Source organism: Saccoglossus kowalevskii, chromosome 4, assembly GCF_978046115.1.
Source record: "Saccoglossus kowalevskii chromosome 4, keSacKowa6.1, whole genome shotgun sequence".
In the NCBI taxonomy this organism is placed as follows: domain Eukaryota; kingdom Metazoa; phylum Hemichordata; class Enteropneusta; family Harrimaniidae; genus Saccoglossus; species Saccoglossus kowalevskii.
The window spans coordinates 12619665-12642301 of NC_140644.1; the positions used below are offsets into that span (position 1 = coordinate 12619665).

Here is a 22637-nt window from a genome sequence, read left to right on the forward strand (position 1 = left end):
TGCATGGACCGATTAAGTTCAAACTTCACTCATACATCACACATTATATGGGACATATGCACATGCATTTTTTTCATGATCCGATTAACGATAGCCGAATAGCGGCCATTTTAAGGCCGAAAATGCATCAAAATCGCACATTTTCACCATTCCGGACTCGGATCTCAGTTATGCATGGACGGATTTTGTTCAAATTTGGTACATACATTAAACATAATAGGACCTTGATGCACGTCATTTTTTTTTTTGGATCGGGTTCGAAATGGCCGACTGGCGGCCATTTTGTTTTAAAGAATTCAGTTCTGGATCCGTATCTGAGACATGCTTGGATTGATCGAGTTCAAACTTCACACACACAAGGTACATCATGTCACAAATATGTATGTGCATTTGTTTCATGATCTCATTAACGATAGCCAAATGGCGGCCGCTTTAAGGCCGAAAATGCATTGAAATCGCACATTTTCACCATTCCGGACCCGGATCTCAGTTATGCATGGACGGATTTCATTCAAATTTGGTACATACATTAAACATAATAGGACCTTGATGCACGTCATTTTTTTTTCCGGATCAAGTTCGAAATAGCCGACTGGCGGCCATTTTGTTTTAAAGAATTCAGTTCTGGATCCGTATCCGAGACATGTCTGGATTGATCAAGTTCGAACTTCACACACACAAGGTACATCATGTCACAAATATGTATGTGCATTTGTTTCATGATCTCATTAATGATAGCCAAATGGGGGCCGCTTTAAGGCCGAAAATGCATTGAAATCGCACATTTTCACCATTCCGGACCCGTATCTCAGTTATGCATGGATGGATTTTGTTCAAATTTGGTAAATACATTAAACATAATAGGACCTTGATGCACGTCTTTTTTTTTTTCGGATCAAGTTTGAAATGGCCGACTGGCGGCCATTTTGTTAAAGAATTCAGTTCTGGATCCGTATCCAAGACATGTCTGAATTGATCAAGTTCAAACTTCACACACACATGGTACATCATGTCACAAATATATATGTGCATTTGTTTCATGATCTGCTTAACAATAGCGGAATGATGGCTATTTTAAGGCCGAAAATGCATCAAAATCACGTATTTTCACAATTCCAGAACCGGATCTCAGTCATGCATGGATGGATTTTGTTCAGATTTAGCACAATGTGTTGTACATATGCAGGTGCATTTCGGTCATGATCTGCTTTGAATGTATATGTCACTCAAATATGAACGGAACAGGGACGTGTCATTGACAATGACTTGTTATATTGATTTTTGTTGCATTTGCAGCAAATAGTTACCAAACAATGAGAAATATATAGGATTGGATATACCTCTCAGCTGGCTTCACATGCATAGTTCAAGACTGCCTAACCAGTGCTTATACCAGGATTCAGTTACAGCACCTAGACGGTCTGTGACAGCTTTATGTCCCCAGTAATCTCAAGAAATTGATATTACAATAGAAAATAAAAGACTGACACTCCCATGCAATTAATAGCAAGTGAAATTCCTGTGATTGAAACATAGATTTTGAAGTCACTGTTGTAGGCTATGAATAGCTTCAAGTTGGCATAAACAAGAGGTAGTTTATTTAACCAGTGCTGAACTAGAAGCTGAAATTATAATTAAGTCCATTGTCATATAATTTGTTTATTTAAATTTCTCCTGAAGTCAAATAGAATACATTGGTGAATGGATGTTTTGGGGGTGTAGTTTACACTGTGTATGGAGTGGTAGGGTTGGGTGTCATATAATTTGTTCATTTCCAACTCTCATGAAGTCACATAGAATTTCACTTAATTTATTTTCGTTTTCAAGCATTAATGTGTGAATCCAATTTTCACTGTGCTGTGTTAAGTCTCAATATGAAGGAAATTACATTTTCACTGGAATTTATTTTAGCGGAAAAATGTTTACAGTGAAAATGAAGTTTATTTTAATTCGTCCCTGAAATCAAAATCGGTATTTCCACACCTCATATGCAAATGAGGTATGAGAGCAAACAAAGTTGTCCTTTCAAAAGTAGCATTTTTCGAAACATAGCAGAAATAAAATATATTTTGAAGTACGTTATTTTACCCTTGGGTACATGAATATACTTGCCGAGTGAAATAAAATTTGAACAGTAATTGTACTTCTAAAAAACGCATGACGATTCATATGATCTGGATTACGCATAGCTTCTCTGCGATTTACGCTCCGTATATCTTAACCGAAGCTTGGACCCCTCCAATACATTTTGCTGGATCCGCCACTGATGGCAACAGCCAAAAACTGTTTTTTAAATACTTTCGCCCCAAATTTATTACCTTCTACCAGTCTTGTAATAGCAGTGTTTAAATGTTCATGCCTTTTACGTTAGCTACGTTGCACACTGGCGTCAACATTGTTACATTGTATCAACGTAACACGTAATCTCAACGCAACTTTGAATGAAATGTATATGCTGCCTTCAATCTAGAAAATACTATCGCAAAACGTTTGGAAATAATACATTTAAAGGCAGAATACGTCCTAGCAATAAAATAAAGTGACTTCTAAAGACTGAATGTTTTTTGCGAACTTCGTATACGGTGCCCGGTTTTAGGTATAAACCGACGTTAGCTTCACGTTCATGTTCTGCCAACAGACGAAAACATATTGCTTGTTTATTTACCGGCTTGTTTTCATTGGCAACCGGACTATTTTTATTTTGTATACAAATTTTCGTCTGGTATTTTTATCCAGTTCAAATCGTTCAGCAACATTTTTGACTCCCGTGTGCGAAGCACAAAAGGGAGTCTTTGCAGTTACCCTGTCTGTATGTCTGTATGTCTGTATGTCTTTATGTATGTATGCATGTATGTATGTATGTATGTCACTTTTTTTGTTCCACCGTTATCTCAAGAACCACTAATCAAATTTTGGTGAAACTTGGTACATAGATGCTCTGGGATAATGCGCAGAGTTGATTAGGTTTTGGTAAAAATCTATGAATATTAATTACCTAATTTGCATGATAATTAGCTGATTTTTAGCTGTTCCAAGACTGTTCCACTGATATCTGAAGAACCACTCATTGGATTTTGATGAAACTTGGCACATGGATGCTCTGAACTAGTGCGCAGATTTGATTAGTTTTGGGTAAAAATCTATGAATATTAATTATCTAATTTGAATGATAATTAACTGATTTCAAGCTGTTCCATGACTGTTCCACTGATATTTGAAGAACCACTCATTGGATTCCAATGAAACTTGGCACATGGATGCTCTGAACTAATGCGCAGATTTGATTTGTTTTGGGTAAAAATCTGTTAATATTATTAATTACCTAATTTACATAATGATTAATCAATTTTCGGCTTTTCCACTGATATCTCAAGTACTAATCATAACATTTCAATAAAACTTGGTACATAGATGTCATATGACACTGCACAGACCTGGTAGTGTTTAGGGTAATATCAGTACATATTAATTACCTAATTTGCATAATTAATTAATTTTCAGCTTTTGATATTTCGAGTAGTAATGATCACATTTCAATGAAACTTGGTACATAGTTACTTGAGGACTGTGCAGAGACCTAATTAGTTTTCGGGTAAATATTTGTGCATATTAATCACCTTATTAGCATAATTAGTTAATTTTCAGCTTTTCACCTGATATCTCAAGTATTAATCATCACATTTCAATGAGACTTACGACATTTTCTAGAACTATGCAGAGACCTGATTAATTTTGGAATAAATAATTGTGCCTATTAATTACCTAATTTGCATAGTTAATTTTTTGCTGTTTTATGGCTGTTGTACTGATGTCTACAAACCACTCATTGGATTTCAATGAAACTTTTAAAGAGTACCCATCACATTTCAATGAACCTAGGACTATACACCATATTAGTTTTTGGTAAATATGTATGCTTCTTAATCACTTAATTAACATAATTAATTAATACTGATATCTCAAGTATTGATCATCACATTTGAATAAAACTTAGTACATAAATGCTCTAGGACAATAGACAGCCTGATTAATTTTGGGTTAAAATCTGTTCATATTAACTCTCTAATTAGCATAAGAAATAATATTTTTGGGGTTCTAATCACATTTCAATGAAACTTGGTACATTGTGCAAACCTTGTTAGTTTTACACTTAAATCTGTTCATATCAGTTACCTGATTTACATAATTAGTTTTCAGCTATTCCGGCAATATCTCAAGTACAAGTAATTTTGAATTAATTTTTAATGTGTCTTCAATACTCTCAGCACACGGGAGTTCTTTCTAAGCTTTCTTTGATTGGTATATTAAGTGTACATCACATGGAATACTACGATTGAGAGAACTTGATGTATGTTGAGTTTTATAAACCCTGAAGGGCTTTCAGAAGACCCCCCCCCCCTCGCAGTAAAATTAGCGTTTGCCATGGAGTCGCAACCATCAACATCGAAGTACCAGGAGGTTTCTGTTGGAGAGGGTGCGGCGTTACCAAGTTCCAAATAAAAATTATCAACGCCAAACGAGCAAAATTTTAACCGGTAATCAAGATTCATTCAATCCACGGCTAACAAGCTACATCACAAGCGAAGTTGTAGCGTGCAGCTCAGCGACGACCTCTGTCGACGAAAGTCATCCTGTCAGTGGAGTACCGCTGTAGCATGGTATGTTTGCCAATGCAAATTCTGTTGAGGAACTTTTACATTGTAACAACCCTTCACCATTGTATTCAAACGAATCACGTGGTGTGCCGTTCTCCTTCAAACCTGGCATTCAATCAATAGGGGAGTTTCAGTAAAAAAAACATCGCAAATCATGCAAATTCAACATCTTCAAACCAGTATACAAAAAGAAATGCTCAACAATGCAAAAGAAGGCCTAGGATAGATATTACTTTTCAGTATACACATCTCTGTTGATACTATCCCTCACATATTCTACTCCCAATTATTCCTGCGTAAAATGGACTAGCCTCTTTTCATGTTGTAAAATCACGTGACAGGCTGTTAAAATTGGCTGTTGCATACACTTTCGCCGGTCTGGGAAATGTGTTTAATTAGCTCTCATTCAAGCAACAATGCAGATTTCCCAGTGGGAGTGAAACTATTCGACTTTGCCATTCAAAAATAGGGGTGTTTTGAGCAAAAAACGAATAACCCTGGAGTGCACACAACACACTAAATTTCGGAACAAATCTTGTATTATTTACAACAGCAGAATACCACAGAAATATCAGACGCAACATGGAAACACTATTGTATTTCGGCCTGAACTCTCTCTATTGCAATTCCAGGAATTACCCCCATATGTGTATCCATTTTCCACTTTGGTATCACCCACCCCTGAAAACAAACTCTTAATACCACGCTGAAGCGTTTGGTAATAATATAAGGTACTTACTGTCATCTCATTCGCAGATTTTACCTAAAATAAAGAAAACAAAAGGAGGTAAAGAAGGAGCAGGAATACTTGGTAGGTTTAAGTTTGTTTTTGAATACTTAGTGCATCTCAAATAATAATTCATTTGCAATTATTGTGAGCAAACAATGCATAATAACGGATAGCGTAGTGGCTCTTGTCCCAAGGTTCAAAGTTCAAATTCTGTCCTACGCATGTGTAAAATAATGATTTTGTTGCCATGTTGTCTTATCCACTAGTGACTACCGGTACTGGGTAACTTTATTTCTCAAACTGAACATAGGTGGCAGTATTACATAAATGGTAGTACATGCAAAGTGCATAGCTTCAATGTAACATACATAACATGCCCCTTTTCACTTGATACTTATTATTTATGAATAATGAGTTTATACACAGTTTTGAATGGTATACATGTGCTTACAATACTTTGAATCAGTCTTCGGACTGCATCCACTAGTTCACATACAGGACAGTATTTTAATTTGTTACAATAACTTGAACATCAAAGAAAACAAACTCACTGAAAACTATTTTAAATAACATTATCTTTAGAACCTTGGTTTGCAAAATTGACCTATCAAAATAAACTTGGTTACACTTGAGGAATTCATGTGATCCTTTGTAGTATAAAAGTGATGGTTTGTTTTTATATTACAGTGCAACAACTGTTCAACTAGTCAATACATAACACAAATTAATTCATAACAGTTGAAGGGGAACTAAATAGAGCCTAATTTGGTGTTTGTATTTATCAAGTTATATATATTGATTATAAATTTGAAAAAAAAAATAAAAAAAATGATTATCTTCAGAGTTGTGATGATTTAACCATAAACCTGCGAAGGACTTCCGTTTGCGCCATCTTGCCATAAAAACGCCCTTATGAGGTATAAACAGGAAAGGTAACAAAGCATGATGACGAAATAGTATCTGATTAAATATAAACAACTTTGGGGGCCATAGTTGGCTGGATTGGTGAATTGACTTCTAGCCTAAGTTGTTTCGACTTTTACATTAATGTTATTTACAAATGTATCAACATACAAACATTATGGATGTGCGATTGATCGAGACGGGCATTTTTTTTTGTCTAACTGTCTAATAAATGTTGTTTCCAGTACTGCACTGTGCATGCAAATTATTTCAAAGTCTGGATGCTGAAGTATGCAATCTTGAGTTCGTAAGGTGGTGGTGGAAACATTTTCGTCCATGTATTCACGGGGCTGCACTGGCAAATCATGGGACAATTGTCACAGGAACACCAAGCAGATTGTTCACAGACTTCCGTGTAATTTGAAATATTACAATCATTCGAACAAGGGGCATTGTTGACGATATACTCTCACCTACACTATATATCACCTACACTGGATTGATCTGAATATTCACAGTATACCGCACTTCCCTCATCATAAGCCCGGAGGCATGAGCATGTAAGTGATAAGTAAGGGATGAGCTTATACTCGAGGACCAACTCAGAAATTATGATTTTGTTTTGGGGTTAATCACTGTAACCATCTTGCCAACAACGAAAAATTATCCAAAAAAATTATTCGTTCACCACGCCGGGCTCGGGAAAATAATACTTGATTTCCACGACACTTACAATGAAGAAACAAACATGTTCATAAAAACACACACACATTTTATTACAATACGATTTACATATCGTCACCATGAGGTTTTTCAGCACGATTTGACCTGAAACAACTTTCTTTGACCTACATGTAACAGATCATGTCTTTCATTAACCAATCAAAATAGTGTTTCGTAATGATGAAATTTCTCGATTATTGACGATGATTTTTTAACGCAATGCGGAAGTGAATTACCACAATGTTAAAATGTGATCTGCAGCACTGATTGCAACGAAAAAACGATGATTTTTTTCCCTAAAAAATGAGGATTCGCAATTTCCGAAAAGTAAACGACTGTTAATAGTAACCGTGGGTAAACTGAGTGTGGAGGAAGAATTTAAAAATCTTTCACGGTTGCCAACATGTCACATCATTCAAACCCTAGGCCTTTCATGATAGTCTCAAAGTAAACCATGCCCAATAACCAGGTACACGACTTAACAATCACATTTTTGGCTTTTCAAAAACTACTACTCAAAGAAATATGGATTACTCCAGTATTGCAACATCGGGGTTCATCCTGAGTAAATGACAGAATAGAAACGTTGTGTACGTTCGCCATGCACTATGAAATTAATGCGAGTTTTCTCATAAAAGCACGAACCAAACTACCATGCCAATCACGATTATTATGAAATGAAACACACTTTTTACACACGTATTTTAAAGAATATCGTCGATGCCCAGTAAAAACATTCTTGGCTTATAATCGTAAATGCCCTCAACTCGATAAATACCTAGTGAAAATAGAAGGATGGGCTTCATACTCGGGAGGGGCTTATGATCGGGGAAGTACGGTACTTAAACGCAATTGGGCTTCCACTCTCAGAATACTGTGGTTCAAACGCATATTGCTCTAACCAACATTGTGCAAATTAAAGTTGAGTTTATACTAGTAGTACACAATGCTTGGCAGCATGAACAGCTATGTACAATGGCGTATACGAATGCGATCAGATACTAAAACGTCATAGCTTTGAAAAGTACCTGGATGTTAAATATGCTTGTTCGTTATTTATTCCCCTCCATGAATGGCCTCCATGGTGTTTAATTGTAAGAACTTCAAATGCCTATCCAAGCTACAGTTATAATTAAAACAAAATTAAACCACTGCAATATTATTTGGATTACAGTTTAGAATATACACAACTATAAATTAAGGCCTCATTTAGGTTCGCTTTAATAATCATTTGCAAAAAAAAAAAACATTACAAAACAGTTTAACTGGGTTTTCCCGTCTGACACTCTACCACTACCAGTAGTATTGTCTTGTCGAACCTTAACATGTTCATATTTTTAGTCCCCGTTCGGACGAAGTCCGAAAACGGGGACTTATAATTCGGTCTCCGTCCGTCAGTGTGTCCGTGCGTCCGTCCGGAGTCATATCTCAGAATCCCTTGGACCGATTCCGTTCATTCTTTGCATGTGCCTAGTACTTTATGTGGGACATATGCACATGCAGTGGTTTAGTGATTCGATTCAAAATGGCCGACTGGCAGCCATCTTGTTTTTTGAAGATGTTGTATTTTGGACATGCTTTGTCAGTTTTCATTCAAACTTGGTACATAGATTATACATGTTAGGATACATGTCCATGATGATTTATTTCACAATTGGATCAAAGATAGCCGACTGGCAGCCATTTTGTTTTTTGAAAATGTTGTATTTTGGACATGCTTTGTCAGTTTTCATTCAAATTTAGTACATAGATCATACATGTTAGGATACATGTCCCCGACCATCCGTGAGTTCCTGAGTCTGTCCGTCCGACCGTCTGTGTGTCCGTGCGTCAGTCAATCCAACGTCATATTTCAGAATCCTGTGGACCGATTCCGTTCATTCTTTGCATGTGCCTTGTACCTTATGTGGGACATATGCACATGCAGTGGTTTAGTGATTCGATTCAAAATGGCCGACTGGCAGCCATCTTGTTTTTTGAAGATGTTGTATTTTGGACATGCTTTGTCAGTTTTCATTCAAACTTGGTACATAGATTATACATGTTAGGATACATGTCCATGATGATTTATTTCACAATTGGATCAAAGATAGCCGACTGGCAGCCATTTTGTTTTTTGAAAATGTTGTATTTTGGACATGCTTTGTCAGTTTTCATTCAAATTTAGTACATAGATCATACATGTTAGGATACATGTCCCCGACCGTCTGTGAGTTCCTGAGTCTGTCCGTCCGACCGTCCGTCCGACCGTCCGTCTGTCCGTGCGTCAGTCTATCCAACGTCATATTTCAGAATCCTGTGGACCGATTCCGTTCATTCTTTGCATGTGCCTAGTACCTTATATGGGACATATGCACATGCAGTGGTTTAGCGATTCAAATGGCCAACTGGCAGCCATCTTGTTTTTTGAAAATGTTGTATTTTGGACATGCTTTGTCAGTTGTCATTCAAACTTGGTACATAGATTATACATGTTACAATACATGTCCATGACGATTTATTTCGCAATTGGATCAAAGATGGTCGACTGGCAGGCATCGTGTTTTTGTTTTTTTATGCGGTATCTTGGACGTGCTCTGTCAGTTTTCATTCAAATTTGGCACATACATGTACTTTATACATGTTAGGATGCATGTCCATGACAATTTGTTTCAAAAGATGGCCGATTGACAGCCATCTGACTTTTTGGCCTTACTACTATATTTCCACAATTTATGTACCATTTTCATTTGTATTTGGCATATACATCATACATATCAGTGTGTTTCATGATCAGATCAAAGATGACTGAATAACGGCTGTTTTTATTTTGGCCATAATACTATGACACGAAACACGTGTTTTGATATAAATAAACAATCTGCGACAACCCCTCCGCTTTAATATGACGAGCACAAAGAGAACTTAACGGGGACTGTGTCATTTTCAATCACTTGTGTTTTAGTTGGAATGTTTTCAACATTTGTGCTACTTGATAATTTATGTTGAACCATTCTGTCACTTAAGTCTGAAATGGGTTTATCAGTTGTTTCAGGTGGGTCTCTAACATCAAGCAATTCAGCTGGTGGTGGGACTTCACATGTTGGGAACATGTGTCTGCGATTTCTTTTGTACAATTTTCCTGATGTAGTTTCAACAAGCACACTTCTAGGCTGTGGCAGTGTTTCCTTTACCACACCATATTCCCATTTATTCTGAGGGTTTTGAAATCTTACAGACTGTCCTGAAATCGGTTGGCGATTATTATGGCTGGCTGTGCTGGCTGGCTATTACAGGTGTGTATATAGGCCATAAACTGAATGGGGATTTTAAAACCAATGGCCGACATGCATCTAGGTGATTGTATTGGACCTTGCAATGGTTGTTACAAGAATAGTGCCATTTTTTAGTGAGACAACGTGTGAGGTAATTTGGTCCAATCAATGCGGCATCATTTCTGTCATGTACACTTCCGATGACATGTCTAATTTAAAAATTAGTTTTCCCTCATCTTTTCACTGCATCAGTGTTGTTTATCATTAGTTATTTAATAATGATGATGAGAATATTGTAATAAATAGATCTACATAATAATAACGTTAATTTTTCCTTTGATGTTTGCAGGAATACATGCTGAGGGACCTTTCATAAACGTACAGAAGAGAGGAGCTCATCTTGCTGATCATATCATAAGCGCTGGATTTCCTGGAGGTTTCCAGGATGCTTTAGATGTCTATACTAAAGATGGTTTTGAGAACATTGTCATCTGTACATTGGCTCCTGAGCTTGAAAATGCCAGCACAGTGGTTAAGGAGATGACACAGAGAAATATTAGAGTTTCTGTCGGTAAGTGAAATATCGGTAAATGAAAATAAATACCAAGCAAAAAATCTCTCTTTTGTACAGTGATTAAAAGCCCAGAAAAAAAGATTTGTTTCCCATCACCAGGTATAGCAGCATCACCTACAGACTTTTTTTCTTGCCCTGGCCAGACTTTTATTATTTCTTGTTTTGTGAACTCGCCGAAAATGAAATAAAAATAACCTTTTATTTCTGCGTAATTTCTCGCGCCCACAGACTTGTAAGTGCAAAAAATTGCTAAAAAAATATTATTTTTATTTTCATTTTTTACCGCCCGCCGCATAACAAATCCAAGTTGCATTTTCGTGGGAGTATCATGATCAAAGTACTGAAGTCTCACGCAGATGAGAAACAAGGTTATACATGGAATAAAATTATATTTCATTTCTTCTCTCCGATAAATGATCTTACTTTACAATTCTCTAAGAATCACACAAATCTAATGGAAAAAAAGAATTAATTTTATTTTTTTTCTGCCCTCCTCAAAAAAATTGCTTTATAAAAACGCGAGAAACAAGGAATAAAAAAAGTCTGGCCTTAATGACACAAAATTTATTTTTTCTTACCTCATTCACTCTATTAGTTGTATGTCCACTTATGTATATTAGAAGTGTGTCTACAAAAAAAAAATTGAGTTTTTATTGATCTAGCATGCATTTTTTTGGTTTCAGATACAAAATCATGTACATGTATAAACAATGTTTCAGATACAATTCAAACATGAATATGACATCAGTATGAAAACTCAGCATTTATTCTAAATAAGTTACGTGACAACTGACAACCCCCCCCCCAAAAAAAAAACAGATGAAATTAATCAATACATTGTGTAAACTCACCTCATTACTTTTTTATAAATTGATCTAGCATGCATTTTTTGGTTTCTGTTCATTTCCAACAGGAAGTAAATCATGTATAAACATGTTTCAGATACAATTCAGATACAACTGTTGTATAAATAGCTGTAGCTTCTCAAATCAGGTCCTTATGACTTCAGGCATTGGCTGTAGAAAATTTATAAAGGCATTTAGTGGCAGAATTGTACCATTTCTGAACTCCAATCCATAGCATGTTACCCATGTTATAAATCCAACATGGCTGACTCGATCCAGATCTTTCAAAACCTTGTGAGATATTGTGAGACTTCATGCAATAAAGCCTCAATATGCACATATATTGCACAAGATGTTTAAATTACCCCCCCCCCCCCCCAGCAGGGAGACTCACCTTGATTTTGGGGGACTCAGGATCCCTAAAATCAGTCGGGTTTCAACAGTCTACAGGTATGCTAAACTTTTGATGACTCAATGGATCGAACTCTTATTTCACCCAGAATGCACTACTAACAAATAGGTTGTACCAAATTGTATAAAAAAAAAAGGGTAGTACAGCCTAGTGAATTCATATTTTCTATTGATTATTTAAAAAGTAATTTCAGTTCAATATGCATATAAGTAGTCAGTTATAATCACAACTGTGTTTTTATATTGGGATGGAATTTATCATTTTAAAAAATGCATGCAATATTAAATGAATGATAAATTTTTAGCTTTATTGTTCCCCGTATATTATAATGGTGCAGTACTACAAAAGAATTACTTGGCATTTGTTCAAACTTTAGCCACACAGTTCATTTCAAGGTAACTTTATTGCATCAATAAAGTTACATTTCGGTACATGTCAATTTATACTACTGTAGAAGGGTTTATTATTCACTGGGTTTTAATTTTGCTTATTTTGCTGACTATTTTGCTAAATTAAAACCCAGTGAATATGTAAAATTTAGCATAGAACACATTATCTTAATGATAAAATCGTGAATTTAAAACATGCTGAATGTGCCTGAAATTGTAAATCAGTGAAATTTAAACCAAGTGAAAATTAATCATTTTACAGTGCCCTCTTGTTTGAACAGGGGCAATGTTATCTCACACTTTATTTATTAACTCATAACAACCTACTGTCACAGAATGCTATCTGAGATCAATATGGCACTATGCAAAATACGAATGCTTGTGTCCCACTTTCCTTTAAACAAGCTATCACTAATGGCATTGGCCATACTCAAAGATTGACTAATTTTACTAACCCGCAGTTGCGCTAATTTTCTGCAGTACCACACCTCAATACCATTTGCTGAAACCTTTGACTTCACCAACTACTCTTCATCACTACCTACTCCGCCATTTTCACCCCCGCCTGTCTATATCCATACTGCCACAGAGGGTGCTTGTGATTGCGAAATCAAAAACCCTGTGAGCACATAATAATATATATATATATATATAAAAAGTCAATGACTAATTAGGTGCTGCTGTCTAATAACAAAGCTGTTTTTTTAGATTTTGTTAAGTTACGATTTGACATTATTTTCAGATTTGTAAAGTCGGCAATAATCTTTTCAGCTTCTTTGTGTAAAATGATCCTCTCTTTATTATATACTGGACATATTATAAGGAAGTGCTGTTCATTTTCAATATCATTTTTGTTACACAATTTGCAGATTCTGTCACTACTTTTGATTCTGTTGTGTCTTCCTTTTTCAATTTCTAAACTGTTATTGCTCAGTCTGAATTTAGTTAGAAAACTTTTCTTAGCACGAGCTAAGGTATTTGACCTCATAGCCCTGGCTAAATTGCTGTGCGTGAATGCTACTTATGTTAGCCCAATAGTTGTGTTGTTATCCTATAGTTGTGTTTTATTCTTTCTTACAGGGCATTCTATGGCTAATTTAAGTCAAGCAGAAGAGGCTGTAAAACATGGTGCCACATTTATTACTCATTTATTCAATGCCATGCTACCAGTAGGTCAACTAAACAAGTATTTCATATTTATTGTTCTCAACCTCTTAGTATCAAACTGGAGGTGTGTTTATCTTTTTGGGAAATTACCATTCTATTAAAATTGATGTTGATTATGATATTAGATGATATCTCATTAAATCTTTATTGATAAAAATAAAAGAAAACTGTTGAAATATTACTAGTGAGTGGGTAGTTTATTGTAATATCTGAATAAAAATTTATTCTCATTTTCAATTGATTTTTTGCTATTAATTTTGGCTGAATTCAATTCAGATTACGTAACATGCACTTAATAATCACAACAATACAGTAACAAGAATTATAAAGTTGATATCAATATTGTCCCCCCAGAAAAGTTACAAAAATGTTCCTGGTGAAACGTTACCACCCAAATTTCTGAGCAATGAAAACAGATATCAAAAAACAAAAATAGTAACTTTGATTCCACATTCAAGCTGAGAAGAATGTGATATGTCCAAGATTTTTACTTCAAGATATGTAGAAGGAGATCAGTTTTCTGTATGTTGCCATGGCAATGGTGGCCAGGAATTTTCTAGAATTTCCCCACTCACTGAGTGATGGTGTGACTTGAATCACATCACTAAAGAGTTAACACATGAAGATGACATACCCAAACAGGCGCACACACACACACACACACACACACACACCCACCCATACACGCATACACACACACACACACACACAAGTGATGATAAAAGCAATCGTAGCGACGCAGATCACAAAAAAAGAAACAAATTTTGAAGTGTCCTTCATACATCAAACATACCTCAAATATTCGTTTTTCTTCTCTGGGTTTTTGGTCTGGTATGTCTTACTTTTTTTCACTGAGGCAAAATTCAGCATTTATTGATGTAAAGTAGAAATGTTATATATTAGTACCAGGGATATAAGTCAGCAAAAATCTGTCATTTAATTTATGACACATCCACTGTGCACACTAGATAAACATACTTCAAACATAAATTCACTCAAAATGGGGTCATCACCATCGCACCATGAAAACTATAAATTCTTTGTTATAATAAATTGTAAACAATAAAATTGTAGGATAGGATGGGATGATAGGATAAAAGGTATATTCACTGGATTTTATTTTCACTGACTTATCAGCGAAAATAGTGAAAATAAATTCCAAGCGAACATAAACTATTTTACAGTGTCTAATATTATACCACAAATACTAATTTTAAACTACCGGTAATGTGTTTTTTCAGTTTCATCATCGTGACCCAGGCATAGTTGGATTACTCACCAGCGACCAGATACCAAAAGGTCAACAAATTTATTATGGCATTATTGCTGATGGGATTCATACTAATCCCGCTGCATTACGAATTGCACACAGAGCACATCCAAAAGGTGAGTGGTTTAATAAAAACACCTGGGGGTAGGGGTGGGGGTTGAATGTGGTCGTGTATATATTTCTCTCAGATTAATTGCAGAGCTACCTTCACTATGGAAAAAGGTAGTGTGAGTTATGCAGGTATAGATCACTTTTTCACTGCTGGAGATTATTAGTCCCCGTTCGGACGGAGTCCGAAAACGGGGACTTTATGTTTTGCCCTGTGTGCGTCCGTCCGTCCGTGCGTCCGTGCGTCCGTGATCACCTGTATCTCGAACATGCATGGACCGATTATGTTCAAACTTCACTCATACATCACACATTATATGGGACATATGCACATGCATTTTTTTCATGATCCGATTAACGATAGCCGAATAGCGGCCATTTAAAAGCCGAAAATGCATCAAAATCGCACATTTTCACCATTCCAGACCCAGATCTCAGTTATGCATGGACGGATTTCGTTCAAATTTGGTACATACATTAAACATAATAGGACCTTGATGCACGTCATTTTTTTTTTCGGATCAAGTTCGAAATGGCCGACTGGCGGCCATTTTGTTTTAAAGAATTCAGTTCTGGATCCGTATCCGAGACATGTCTGGATTGATCAAGTTCAAACTTCACACACACAAGGTACATCATGTCACAAATATGTATGTGCATTTGTTTCATGATCCCATTAACGATAGCCAAATGGCGGCCGCTTTAAGGCCGAAAATGCATTGAAATCGCACATTTTCACCATTCCGGACCCAGATCTCAGTTATGCATGGACGGATTTCATTCAAATTTGGTACATACATTAAACATAATAGGACCTTGATGCACGTCATTTTTTTTTTCAGATCAAGTTCGAAATGGCCGACTGGCGGCCATTTTGTTTTAAAGAGTTCAGTTCTGGATCCGTATCCAAGACATGTCTGGATTGATCAAGTTCAAACTTCACACACACAAGGTACATCATGTCACAAATATGTATGTGCATTTGTTTCATGATCCCATTAACGATAGCCAAATGGCGGCCGCTTTAAGGCCGAAAATGCATTGAAATCGCACATTTTCACCATTCCGAACCCGGATCTCAGTTATGCATGGATGGATTTCGTTCAAATTTGGTACTTACATTAAACATAATAGGACCTTGATGCACGTCATTTTTTTTTCCGGATCAAGTTCGAAATGGCCGACTGGCGGCCATTTTCTTAAAGAATTCAGTTCTGGATCCGTATCCAAGACATGTCTGGATTGATCAAGTTCAAACTTCACACACACATGGTGCATCATGTCACAAATAGATATGTGCATTTGTTTCATGATCCGCTTAACAATAGCTGAATGATGGCCATTTTAAGACCGAAAATGCATTAAAATCACGTATTTTCACAATTCCGGAACCAGATCTCAGTCATGCATGGATGGATGGATTTTGTTCAGATTTAGTACAATGTGTTGTACATATGCAGGTGCATTTCGGTCATGATCTGCTTTGAATGTATATGTCACTCAAATATGAACGGAACGGGGACGTGTCATTGACAATGATTTGTCTATTTTCATTCTCATAACAAAATTTATTGTCTCCCATTTCAATAATGAGATCATGTTTTAGCCAATTAAATAAGGCATGGTTACAATTTTAGTTTGATGCAATTTACCAACTGTTTTAAGTTACTTGTTTTATTACATGTAGTTTGTTTTATTAAATTTTATTAAGATAAAGTCCCTCCACACCAGTGGTGATGAAGATGCAGTCTATGTTTTGTTAACATCTTCTTCGTGCATATATCCTGCATCTAAATATTGAGGTCCTTCTTCCATTATGTCATTCCAATCAAATCTTCATGTTTTCTCGTTAAAATAAAATAACCGGAACTTAGAAAGTTCAAATTTGATAGCAGTGACACATGAAAGTAATGATGTGTACGACTGCGCTGAAATAAATCACGAGGTATTCTGGGTGAAAATGATGTAATACTATATGCCAATTTTATGGTAATGTTGGTAATGAATTAAATATTTCAATATCAAAGTCGGTGAAAACATTTTATTAGCTCCGCTGTCGACTTTGTCGAGCGGAGCTTATCATATGAGTGATTGTCCGTCGTCGTCCGTGTCAATGTTTTACTTTTTCGACTTCTTCTTGAAAACTACAAGCCTTATGTACCTTGGGTAGACCTCTCTTAGGTTTGTTCATTTCATGTTGATATCTTTAATTCTCTAATTTTGGTGAATATTTTTGTCATTTTTGGTAAAAACTGATATTTTCGACTTCTTGTTAAAAACCGCAAGTGCAATTGCTTTGATATTACATCTATAGGTACTACATGTGGACCTCTCTCAGATTTGTTAATTTTGTAATGATATCTTTAATTCTTTAATTTTGGTGATTATTTTTGTCATTTTTGGTAAAAACTGATATTTTCGACTTCTTGTTAAAAACCGCAAGTGCAATTGCTTTGATACTACATATATAGGTACTACATGTGGACCTCTCTCAGATTTGTTCATTTCGTGATGATATCTTCAATTCTCTAATTTTGGTGAATATTTTTGTCATTTTTGGTAAAAACTGATATTTTCGACTTCTTGTTAAAAACCGCAAGTGCAATTGCTTTGATATTACATATATAGGTACTACATGTGGACCTCTCTCAGATTTGTTCATTTTGTAATGATATCTTTAATTCTCTAATTTTGGTGAATATTTTTGTCATTTTTGGTAAAAAGTGATATTTTCGACTTCTTGTTAAAAACCGCAAGTGCAATTGCTTTGATATTACATATATAGGTACTACATGTGGACCTCTCTCAGATTTGTTCGTTTTGTGATGATATCTTCAATTCTCTAATTAATTTATTTTGGTGAATATTTTTGTAATTTTTGGTAAAAAGTGATATTTTCGACTTCTTGTTAAAAACTGTAAGTCCGATTGCTTTGATACTATTCATATTGTTCATTTTCTAATGATGTCTTCAGTTCTTTAATTGAAATGTGCATTGCTAACAGCGGAGCTATCTCAGCCGATAGGCTGCTTGTTGATAATAATATAGTTATATAAATGTATTTTGCAGGTTTAGTCTTAATATCTGATGCCATAGCTGCTATGGGTCTTCCTGTCGGACAACATCATCTAAGTGATCAACTTATTGAAGTATGTAGTGTTGATGATAACCCTGATGTACCGTATAAAGCTACTATTGCCGGCACTCAGACACTGTGTGGAAGGTTAGTTGGTCGCCCCAACCCACAATCAGACAAATTCTGAAAACCAGGACTATTAACTTGGGTTTCATCTGTGTGTGTATGTATGCGTCTGACCAAGCCTATTTATTTCAAGCACTACTATGTTATACATGTGCAAAAAAATTTATTCATGTTAATTAGTTCTTCTTTTGGATGTAGTTTGAAACCTGGGACTTACACTTGATCTCTGTGTGTGCATGTGTGTATATGTCTGTCAGTCTGTCTGTCCGTCCGTCCGTCAGTCTGTCTGTCCGTCCGTCTGGAAACTTGTTCTTTGAACTTGCCTAGGCGAATCATATTCAAACTTCACACACATGTCATATATACATATTCACGTCCATTCATTCATTTCATGATGTGATTCAAGATGAACAAATAGCGACTATTTTACTGTTAAAAAATCAAGCATTCCTGATTTTGGTCATGTATGGATGGTACATATATTGGCCATATCTCTGACCTGACTTGACCAATCATGTTCAAGCCTTCTATACCATACATAAAATTTTTACAAAATGGTGGAATGATGGCCATTACAAATATAGTGGCCTTGTAGGTATGCAGTAGTGTTTTTTAAGCAATTTCAAAATGGCCAAATGGCAAACATTTTTCATTATGTTTCTGTTTCCAATTTTATGTAATGACCAATAATTATGTTCAAGTGTCAGATATTGTGTTACAAGATACAATTTTTTTGTAAAAACTCAATCAACTCAAATTTTGTCTGTTAGCTCCAAAATTAACGTTCTTTCCAGAAATATTGAAAAATATAAGAAAATAAGTGCAGGCAAATTTTGGCAAGAAAGTCTGGTGGTGAATAGGTTAATAGTTACATGTTTTTGTTGTTGTAACAACAATTTACTGTACTAAATAAATGAAAGTTATACATTGATAACACATGCGTCACATTGAGGGCAAGGCATCAATGTTTTAACTATGTTATCTGCTTTATTGACAGTGTTGGTGTGCTTGATGCATGTGTCCGTCATTTCAAAGAAGCATCAGGATGCAGTAAAGTTGAAGCTTTAGAAGCAGCCACTTTACATCCAGCTGAGATGTTGGGGATAACAAAGCAGAAAGGAACGTTGGATTATGGCTCTGATGCTGATTTTATTCTTTTAGATGATGATCTCCATGTACACGCTACATATATTGCTGGTGAAATGGTATGGACTAGTGCAACTGGTCCAAAGCATCCTTCCAATCATTCTCAACATTTTGATATAATGTAAAATCTGAAAACAGAATCTCACAAACACGTTTCAGACCTTTTTAGTCCCAGTTTGAACAAAGTTCTCCATCCTTTCGTATGTCTGTCCGTCTGCAGTCGTATTTCAAAACCCTGTAAACCAAATTTGTTCGTTCTTTGCATTTGCCTAGTACTTTATATAAACATATGTACATGACTGGCAGCCATTTTGTTTTTGACTCCCGTGTGCGAAGCACAAAAGGGAGTCTTTGCAGTTACCCTGTCTGTCTGTATGTATGTATGTATGTATGTATGTATGTCACTTTTTTTGTTCCACCGTTATCTCAAGAACCACTAATCAGATTTTGGTGAAACTTGGTACATAGATGCTCTGGGATAATGCGCAGAGTTGATTAGGTTTTGGTAAAAATCTATGAATATTAAATACCTAATTTGCATGATAATTAACTGATTTTAAGCTGTTCCATGACTGTTCCACTGATATTTGAAGAACCACTCATTGGATTTTGATGAAACTTGGCACATGGATGCTCTGATCTAATGCGCAGATTTCATTAGTTTTGGGTAAAAATCTGTTTATATTAATTACCTAGTTTGCATAATGATTAATCAATTTTCGGCTTTTCCACTGATATCTCAAGTACTAATCATAACATTTCAATAAAACTTGGTACATAGATGTCATATGAGACTGCACAGATAGTTTTTAGTGTAATATCAGTACATATTAATTACCTAATTTGTATAATTAATTAATTTTCAGCTATTGATATTTCAAGTAGTAATGAACACATTTCAATGAAACATGGTACATAGTTACTTGAGGACTGTGCAGAGACCTAATTAGTTTTTGGAGAAATATTTGTGCATATTAATCACCTTATTAGCATAATTAGTTAATTTTCAGCCCTTCACCTGATATCTCAAGTACTAATCATCACATTTCAATGAGACTTGCGACATAGATCTTCTAGGACTATGCAGAGACTTGATTAATTTTAGGATAAATTATTGTGCATATTAACTACTAATTTGCTTAATTAGTTAATTTGTCCTAAGAACCACTCATTGAATTTTAATGAAACTTTTAAAGAGTGCCCATCACATTTCAATGAACCTACATGTGTAGGACTATACACCATATTAGTTTTGGTAAATATTTATGCTTCTTAATCACCTAATTAACATAATTAATTAATTAATTAATACTGATATCTCAAGTATTGATCATCACATTTGAATAAAACTTGGTACATAAATGCTCTAGGACAATAGACAGCCTGATTAATTTTGGGTTAAAATCTGTTCATATTAATTCTCTTAATTAGCACAATAATTAATAATTTTTTGGTTCTAATCACATTTCAATGAAACTTGGTACATAGATATTACATTACGCAGATCTTATTACTTTTACATTGCGCAGACCTTATTAGTTTTACACTTAAATGTGTTCATATTAGTTACCTTATTTGCATAATTAGTTTTCTGCATTTCCATCAATATCTCAAGTTCAAGTAATTTTGAATTAATTTTTAATGTGTCTCCAATACTCTCAGCACACGGGAGTTCTTTCTAAGCTTTCTTTGATTTGAAAATGTGTATCAATTGACGCCACCTTCTAAATAAAGATTAGGTTTTCTGTGTGCATGTTTTATTAAATTGATCATGACGATGGTTGCTAACAGATAAAGATACCCAGTATAAATTTCATCGGTTTGTTCTTTCCACTGTAGCATGATGTTAAAACTTGACTGCATGTTTGTTCCATTCACAGAGTTACTTTATTAAAAATATGCTTTTTTTTTCTTCATGTTTCACTTCATTTATACCCAAGTTTTATAGTTTTGTGCATGGTGTTGACATTTGACTGCATGTTCGTTCTATTCACTGATAGTGTATCAATTAAAAATATGCTTTTTTTTCCCAGTATTTACTTTTTCCTCATGAAAGTTATGAAATAATATTTTTTTTCACATTTTACCAGTGCTAATTAAAATCTAACTGACTTCAGAATAATGAAACTATTTTGTAAACAGTGTTGACAATGGTGATGGAGGCATTATCATCATTATCATCATTATCTTCATGTTTCACTTCATTTATACCCAAGTTTTATAGTTTTGTGCTCTTCACGATAGCATGGTGTTGACATTTGACTGCATGTTCGTTCTATTCACTGATAGTGTATCAATTAAAAATATGCTTTTTTTTCCCAGTATTTACTTTTTCCTCATGAAAGTTATGAAATAATATTTTTTTCACATTTTATCAGTGCTAATTTAAATCTAACTGACTTCAGAATAATGAAACTATTTTGTAAACAGTGTTGACAATGGTGATGGAGGCATTATCATCATTATCATCATTATCTTCATGTTTCACTTCATTATACCCAAGTTTTATAGTTTTGTGCTCTTCACGGTAGCATGGTGTTGACATTTGACTGCATGTTCGTTCTATTCACTGATAGTGTATCAATTAAAAATATGCTTTTTTTTCCCAGTATTTACTTTTTCCTCATGAAAGTTATGAAATAATATTTTTTTCACATTTTACCAGTGCTAATTTAAATCTAACTGACTTCAGAATAATGAAACTATTTTGTAAACAGTGTTGACAATGGTGATGGAGGCATTATCATCAAACCATACTTGTTACAAGTTTTGGTATTCATTCATAGTTTGCCATCAAATACTGGTATGTTTTGCATTGTACATTTATCGCATATCTATAATTCTAAAAACATTCAGTTTGAGAGCATAGTCTGACAATATTTATGTAGGAATCTATGCACCATTTTGTTTTGTAATTATTGAAGCATTAAAAATCTGAAATATGTCTGAAATACTTTTGAATTTGTATTCCAAATGCTAAAAATATATTCTCCATACATTTATAATTTTAATAATTAACACACAAGAGTAAAAACTCTGCTCACATTCCTCAATGCGATGTGTACATGCAAATATTTTTTTTATACAAACTGCTGTGAAAAGAAACTTCAAATGTATTCTTCAGGAGGTAATGACTACTTAAACTGTTAGCTGTTTTTTTTTTCAATTCAAGTTTTGCTAATGTTGTAAATGTGAGTTTCTTACTTTATAGAATGGGCATTAAATGTTGGTTCTTGCATGTATTGTGAAACTATTATGA

General features: G+C 34.9%; 1 protein-coding gene and 1 long non-coding RNA gene across 2 annotated transcripts in view; one reads left to right on the forward strand and one right to left on the reverse strand.

The window, feature by feature from the left end:
* The window catches only part of LOC144344222 (uncharacterized), an 80577-nt gene extending 68388 nt beyond the window's left edge, over positions 1-12189 (reverse strand). Inside the window, exons 1-4 of the long non-coding RNA XR_014929090.1 lie at positions 12079-12189; positions 11691-11855; positions 11418-11467; positions 5395-5418 (exon numbers count right to left, since the gene is read on the reverse strand). This is a non-coding gene — a long non-coding RNA (uncharacterized LOC144344222). The remainder of the gene's footprint in view (positions 1-5394; positions 5419-11417; positions 11468-11690; positions 11856-12078) is intronic.
* LOC100378457 (N-acetylglucosamine-6-phosphate deacetylase-like) overlaps positions 1-22628 on the forward strand; it is a 50754-nt gene extending 28126 nt beyond the window's left edge. Inside the window, exons 4-9 of the mRNA XM_085497796.1 lie at positions 5412-5466; positions 10615-10836; positions 13566-13654; positions 14894-15038; positions 18100-18253; positions 19230-22628. Coding sequence (XP_085353922.1) covers positions 5412-5466; positions 10615-10836; positions 13566-13654; positions 14894-15038; positions 18100-18253; positions 19230-19503 — 939 coding nt within the window. The 3' untranslated portion in view covers positions 19504-22628. The remainder of the gene's footprint in view (positions 1-5411; positions 5467-10614; positions 10837-13565; positions 13655-14893; positions 15039-18099; positions 18254-19229) is intronic.
* Positions 22629-22637: the final 9 nt, after the last annotated feature.